Genomic DNA, 7,934 nt, shown 5'->3' with positions numbered 1-7,934 from the left:
CATTCCAATGGGAACAAATTGTGCCCTCTACTTGCCAACTTGTTTCTTTATTATTATGAGGCTGATTTCATGCAGGAACTTCTTAGGAAGAAAAATAAAAAGTTAGCGATATCCTTTTACTCTACTTTCTGCTACATAGATGATGTTCTTTCACTAAATAATTCAAAATTTGGTTACTTTGTGGAACGCATCTATCTCATCGTACTAGAGATAAAGGATACTACAGATACAGTAAATTCGGCCTTATATCTTGACCTATATTTAGAAATTGACAATGAGGGTCGGTTGAAAACAAAACTTTACGACAAAGGAGATTATGTCAGCTTTCCAATTGTGAATTTTCCATTTCTAAGTAGCAACATTCCAGCAGCACCTGCATACGGGGTATATATCTCCCGATTATTACTATATTCCCGTGCTTGCATTTCCTATCGTGATTTTCTTGAATGAGGGTTGCTGCTCACAAGGAAGCTATTAAACCAAGAGTTCCAAATGGTGAAGTTGAAATCATCCCTTCGTAAATTTTACGGACGCCATCATGAGTTGGTTGACCGTTATGGAATAACCGTTTCACAAATGATTACGGATATGTTCCTTGCATCGTAACTACAATCCCCTTCCCTTTCATGAATGTGACCTACCGAATTAGACTATTTACCGGATTTGTTATCACAGAAGCAACACGACGGGTGCCACATTTAGAGCAGGATCTGCTTACCCTTCCGGAGCATCTGAGATCATCCCTAGCTTTTGGTGGGGTTCGTGTTATTTGTTCTTTAGTTTTCCATGTTATGTCATGTTTACTATTATTTGTCTGTTTGTCTTTTTCATTTTCAGCCATGGCGTTGTCATTTTATTTTCAATTTATGAGTTTGACTGTCCCTTTGGTATCTTTTGTCCCTCTTTTATGATTTTTGAAAATTTGTATATTTCATGTTAATTACATTGAAAGATATTGAAAACTACAAGATACAATATACCATGAATGTTTTGGCGTTTTGTTTACATTTAATGTTTATTCAATTTGGTCATCCTTTTTTTACAATCTGGTGCAAATTTGATTACTGACTTTTAATCATCAAAAATACGTAACGAATGGTTTGTTTGTAAAGTCTACTCATATTATCAGAACAATTTGGTTGAAATTATTATAAAACATAATACCCTGAGGACTTTCCTTCTTTTCAACAATATTGACTTGACACCTAATATATTTGAACCATATTCAACATTATATCTTGGCTATACTATGCTTGTTCATTGAGGTGCTGAACACTTGCATCCTTCACCCGTTGTATGATGGAAATGTGAAAGATCTTAATGAATGTATACCCAATTTCAACATACAATGTACACTATAGATGGTACATGATAATATGGAGATGTGTTATGCTTGCCAATGAGACAACTATCTACCAAATTATGGAAGCTAGCGATTAAAATCAACCGTAATAACTTCAAAAAGAGAATATTCATTACTGTATTGTCGGCTATAAAAGCCACCGACTTGCACAATTTAAATAATTTCAAACGGAAACATAACGGATTTATTTGTAACAAAACAGTTAACGAAAAACAAATATGACAAACATGAACATGCACGTTTGTTCTGTGGAATTTGAATTTAATGTTTTAGTCGCATACTGAATACATATAATCAACGTTTTCTATAATATGTTTACAATAAAACATCAGCTATTTTTTTTTCATCAAACGTTTAAATATTTTGCCACTGACTATTGGAACAGCAAAGTATATTCTGTTTGCAATGAAGTTATGTGTCACCAAATCGTCATGTTTCACAATTAACAGTATCATTGTATCATGACAATCATCTTATATCATATAAAATGTATATAATGAATATGTATTACAAGCATACACTTTATCATGAAGGTAGGAATAAACTATTTAAAGCTTAAACAAAATTGTTTGGATTTTGTTTTGGCAATCTGCATGTAGTCCTGTGTTAAATTGAGGTATCTAAGGGGTGTATTCTGGAAGTTCTTCTTTTGACATCTGTTTTTAATAGTTGCCATTTTCTATTTCTTTCTGTTCGCTATCTTTTTTCTGAATATAAAGAACACCGCATTATTCGTACGACAGAAACAAAGCTATAAAGTTTGTGTCTTGTAAATCATATGTGCAAAAAGTGTCACACGAAAAACAAGTCAATAGAACTTTGTTAAATATCATACAATCATATGTCCAAAAATGTCTGCCATGATAATCGTTTCGTTTAAAAGCATAACGTGGCTTGGTCTTGAATGTTGATTCTTAACAATGACTTTTGTTTGTACGCTTGTCTTTTTTATTTTTAGCCATGGCGTTGTCAGTTTATTTTCGATTTATGAGTTTGACTGTCCCTCTGGTATCTTTCGTCCCTCTTTTACATACATTTAGATTGTATATACTAGATGTTATAATGTGATGCCGGGATCGACACCGATTGTATTTTTTATAATTAAAATGACCATTTAACAGACAAGTCATGCTAATTAAATATGAATCAACGTTTTCCTTAAAAAAATATATTCTGACCACATTACCATTTAAACATTTGTTTAGAAAATTCATCGACTTATATCTGAATAGTAATGATAAGCTCTTACATTGAAGAAGTTTTATAGTAGTTTGAATTTATGAAATACTAAGGCTATTCTACCACAGGAATAGATTACTTTAGCTGTGTTTGACTAAACTTTTAAGAATTCTTGGTCTCAGTGCTCTTCAACTTTGCACTTTTTTTTAACTTTATTTTATTCCAGCGTCAATGATGAGTCTTTTGTAGACGGAATACGCGTTTGACGTAAACAAAAAAAATTCATCCTGAAATCTATGATGAATAATTGATTGACAATTATGCATGGAATGCACGTAGTATAAATCTCTACTATTAATATGTAAGATACATTTAAAGAACATATGCTTATATCCGTCAGAAAAAATATTTTGCAAACATTTGACGGTTGCTATTATATATATGCATTTTCTATTTCAGAATTTTAAGGGTAGAAAAAATAGTTTGTATTAGGCCATCTTCTTTGAAACTAATGGTGTTTAATAACTTTAAGTTTTATCAATAAATATACATACTGCCATTTTGCAAGCAGCCCATGGTGACGTGCAGCAGAAAACCGATGATTGAATGGCAACAATGAATTCTAGAAGGGACATCACACCTAAAGCAACTGTTAATCCCATATGACTTTTACGCTGAAAGAAATATTATTAATGAGTTTTAAAACGATCGTTTTTCTGGTATAAGATAAACTTCATTTCTGCTTTATTTAGGTTGATACTTATCATTTAATAGATTTATCCTGTGTAATTTCATACAAAAACTCAAGAAATACTGCAACTATAAGTTCGAGAAGATACATCACACTTAAAGCAGCTATCAATACCATGTGACTTTAACACTTAAATAAATTTAGACTACAACTAGTTGTGTTTATTTCCTAAATATAGTAACACAGCTAATTTTGTGCAATGTCAATTTCATCATGGAACATCTTTTCCACAGTCAGGGGTTCATTAAGGGATGAAAATAAGTTTGAAATTTGTTTTACAATCTGAATAGCTATGAATTTATTTAATGAAGTTGCAGTATAAACTAATATTAGGTTAATGTCAGAAAAATATCAACTTTTTTGTATTCGGCCCAAAAAAAAAGGTTCTACCTTCCCCAGTTTCTCAGCCTCATACAAAAAAGTATATATTTTTCTGACATTGACCTAATATTGTATATGTACAAACATCCATACATTAATGAGTTATAAAAAATATTTTTTTTAATACAAGATAATGCTTCAATTTAACATGATAAAGGTAAAATAATACTCATCATTTTAATAGAACTGTACTATGAAATTACATTAAAAGGCAGGACGAATTGATTGAACTAAATATAACTTACGAGCACGTATGTAGCAATCGCTGCTCCTGTCATGATAGGTACAGACAATGTTGCAGCCATAATGCTGAATACCATGAAAGCTACTTTCTAAAAGGAAAAGAACATTTCAAGTATTATATTATGGTGTTTATTTTGGTTTGATAAAAAGTAAATCAAATAAAATTTTGAACGTCAAGAAGATATTGCTTTACTTGAAGGTACGATTTTATCAGATGTCTGTTTCTTTCGATTTTTACGTCATCTTAAAATGATTGCTTAATAAATATGATGTATGATTGGTAACCTAATGTTGTGGGTATTGCTTTATTTGCTAGAATAGAACATAGAATTGGGTACATGTCCCAAACGGTATAGATATTTGATACGGAAGATAGGGACAAAGATTACAGTATTGGTATTCCAGATCCAATTACCTCCTTACCTTTTCAGATAGTTGCACTTGTACATGGTATATAGTATGTCATTATCTCATTCAAACAGTGCAAAGATCGGCGATATATTTTATTTGTAGCAAATACATCATTTGAAACACGTTTTAGTCCAAAGAGGATTTAAACGGACTTTGCTTGTCTGGAATACAAGAAAGACAATAATACATAATGAACGTATTGATGTTAAGATTTTAAAGACTTAGTGTAAAGACGAATTATAACTTACCGTTTTAATCACATTGTAATCAGTATTCCTTGCCATATACGCTGGCACTGCTCCTGTGACCAAAACCTGAATTAATACATAAAGCAGATTTGTCTAAATTGCATCAACCTTATATTTTCTTTCTCCTGAAACTTATAGACAAGTGATAATAGAGTCATATCCTCTACCGTCTGTCAATGGACTGTTTACTTAGAAGCTATGGCAACTTCAAATATTTAAATCTAAAATATCATCAACGATCTTGTTATGCATTCCTTTCAATTATAAATGTTACAAAAAAAACTCAATGCCATCTTAGTCAAGATGTTGGTTTGCCCAAACCAAATGCGTCATTTTGCACCACAACTCACTTGAGCCAAGAATACATTTGTGTCACTACTTTTTAAAATACTTATCATCATTGCCAAATTCAATTAAAAACAATAATTACATCAGTTCTTAGTCAAACATTAAAACAAAGACATAAAGCATCATCGAAAAATTTAAATCATGAATTCTTGTATTTTTACTTATAAATAATTACTAATCACTTATCCCAATATCATGTCTAATGCTGTTGTTGCTAACAATAAATATGTAAACTATTGACATGTGACTTACCCAAATAGCAGAAACTACGGCACCGGCATCTAGTCCAAGAACAACATATTTTATGTCAAAGGACGTGCCATTTGTCACACCTAAAATCAGACAAATATATTTGTATTATTTCATAGAAATAGACGATATTGTCATTAGCAAATTAAAACATAACTAAATTTCATTATCTTTTGAGGCGAGATGTATAGAGACACAGACACGTTAACTTTTATTTCTATAGAAGTCGCTCTTCACTATACTACTACCTGTCGATACATTTATTTTTGGCATTGCACAAGTCATGTCTTCTTTGACTATTAATGACGTTAAAATACTAAATCCCTGTGATGTGTTTTAGTCGATTTTAGTCTCTGATGCATGATTTTTTATTATTAATTGGTTTTGGCTTTTAACTAGCCGTCAGTAACTGCGAGTACTCTCAAATCGTATTTTCTTGTTAATTCGACCTGTTGATACTGTTTATAATGCTTTTTTGTTATTTTTTATTTATATGGATCTTGTCTGTACACCAGCATTGATTATTTGTAATATCTTCAGTTTTTCACTTATTCTTACAACATTTGTATAAACTTCAAGATTATAAAAAAACCGGTTTTTTTCTAAAGTGAACATTGATTGGTTAAATATTTCTCAGTCATGTCCTGTGTTTGAATTTGTTTGTTAGCTTTTTGGTCATGAATGTTTGTCTCTAATATTTAATTAACTGTGCATTTGTATTCAGATATCGCAGATCAAATTTATTCGTTCATTGTTTAATCATACGTTTTTTGATTGAGTTAAGTCTGCCAATTGATATTTTATCGTATGTTTTTCTTTGTTGTGATGTTATGCTATTGTTTCAGAAAAAGGGAGAAGGTTTGGATCCATTAAAACGTTTAATCCCGCTGCAAATGTTTGCACCTGTCCTAAGTCAGGAATCTGATGTACAGTAGTTGTCGTTTGTTTATGTAATATATACGTGTTTCTCGTTTCTCGTTTCTCGTTTTGTTTATATAGATTAGACCGTTGGTTTTCCCGTTTGAATGGTTTTACACTAGTAATTTTGGGGCCCTTTATAGCTTGTTGTTCGGTGTGAGCCAAGGCTCCGTGTTGAAGGCCGTACTTTAACCTATAATGGTTTACTTTAAATTTTAAATTGTTATTTGTATGGAGAGTTGTCTCATTGGCACTCACACCACATCTTCCTATATCTATGTAAAATGTGTAGCGAAAACGAAAATGAAATTGAAAGTGAAATATATATATATACATATAATAGACTCCAGAATGAGCTTTACGCAACCATACCGGCCAAAGATACATGTGTTACTCCTACCCCATTGGGAAAAATGTATGTTTAAACACATTATTTTCATGTCTTTGAAAAACAGAATTCAGAAAATGTTGGAGAAAGCAAATAATTGAAAACTCATTGCAATACATTTGAATATCATTGGTATCATTGGAATGTATATATCATATAATGATCCTAGATATTTTGTGATCAGAAAGAAAAAAAGTTAAATTAGGAATGAATATGGGGAATGTGTCAAAGAGACAACAGACCGACCAAAGAGCAGATAACAGCCGAATGCCAACAATGGGTCTCAGTACAGTGAAAACATCCCGCTTCGGCTGGCTCCTTAACAAAAATGTATACTCGTTTATAACTTACTGCCTTCTTCGACGCTCTCTCTAACTGGCTTGTCGAACTGTTTTCTGTCGATTCCAATTGAAATAAAACCTGCAATCAAACATCCAAGACCAAGTAGTATCTGTATTGCACCACGTCTCTTAATACTGGCACCCAGTCTCTCTTTCGTGGTGCCACCTTTTTGTTTGATTAAGAACATCATTTTCTACAACATATAAACACATTTATGAAGAGGAAACGATTTAGATATGTTTTCGAAAGGATTGAAAACAAACAAAAATGATATAAAGAAAAATAAAGACTCCGTTATGGGGTAAACGTCAATAACAGCAACCCCACGAAAAAATATTACACTTCAGTCATATAAGACAAGCAATTTTCAATGAAAGCCGGTTGTCGATCGGATAAGTATAAACGATAGAAAGCTATAATAAAGCTAGTACGACAAGATTTGATGATTATAATTTTGTTGTAATTTTTTATATTGTATTAAGAAGGGGAAAAACATATTACAAATTATGGTCAATGGTATTGCAATAATTTAAAAATACTGAAACAATATTGTATAACGGAAAAAAGTCTTACCTAACGTTTTCCTTGTAGTTGTGATGTAGACACGCAAAACAGCCTGAGGAAACAAAATATATAATAATTACATGTATGATTCCTTTTTATACCTGCAGCACAAATTAACCGCAATCATTCATGCTTTACTAACTGTATAGTTATATAAATGTAACATTAAATTTACATAAAAAGTTTTTGACACTGTATGTTTGAATGTTCCTAATGCAAATATAAATTAAGTTATATATAACTTGAATGTTCTTAATGCTTTATAAATTAATTTTATATAACTTGAATGTTCTTAATGCTTTATAAATTAAGTTATATACAACTTGATGTCGCTTTTAAAAATATTTTTTTCAGCGTTTACTTTTTGTATTTAAAATAACATTCAGCAAATTTCAATGTATTTAACACAACTTAAATTCATAGAGAAATACAGATGCTTGTCTATCATACAACGTAATTTGAATTTTACGTTAAGAATTTAATGTGCAGTTAAAATATACCAAGGGGGGGGGGGGGGGGGGGGGATATTGTATTCCTTCCCTATTGAAC

General features: G+C 31.4%; 1 protein-coding gene across 1 annotated transcript; it reads right to left on the bottom strand.

Annotated features, from left to right (window-relative positions):
• Positions 1 to 996: 996 nt before the first annotated feature.
• LOC139501001 (uncharacterized) lies at positions 997 to 7,514 on the bottom strand. Its single transcript, XM_071289943.1, has 7 exons — positions 7,395 to 7,514; positions 6,831 to 7,014; positions 5,177 to 5,256; positions 4,577 to 4,642; positions 3,920 to 4,006; positions 3,097 to 3,216; positions 997 to 2,070 (listed from the first exon to the last, which is right to left on the bottom strand). Exons 2-7 carry the CDS (start codon positions 7,009 to 7,011, stop codon positions 2,026 to 2,028), a joined length of 579 nt encoding a protein of 192 aa, XP_071146044.1. The 5' UTR covers positions 7,012 to 7,014; positions 7,395 to 7,514; the 3' UTR covers positions 997 to 2,025.
• Positions 7,515 to 7,934: the final 420 nt, after the last annotated feature.

The sequence above is a fragment of the Mytilus edulis genome, chromosome 13 (genome assembly GCF_963676685.1).
Source record: "Mytilus edulis chromosome 13, xbMytEdul2.2, whole genome shotgun sequence".
NCBI classification, from domain to species: Eukaryota; Metazoa; Mollusca; class Bivalvia; order Mytilida; family Mytilidae; genus Mytilus; species Mytilus edulis.
Note: the sequence above shows the minus strand (reverse complement) of the source record. Positions and strands in the feature narration are given on the sequence as shown.

Coding starts and splice junctions, on each gene's coding strand:
- LOC139501001 (XM_071289943.1), bottom strand. CDS start 7,011: ATGATGTTCTTAATCAAACAAAAAGGTGGCACCACGAAAGAGAGACTG. Junction 5,257..6,830: donor AGAGAGCGTCGAAGAAGGCA/GTAAGTTATAAA, acceptor GTCTGATTTTAG/GTGTGACAAATGGCACGTCC. Junction 4,643..5,176: donor CCGTAGTTTCTGCTATTTGG/GTAAGTCACATG, acceptor GTATTAATTCAG/GTTTTGGTCACAGGAGCAGT.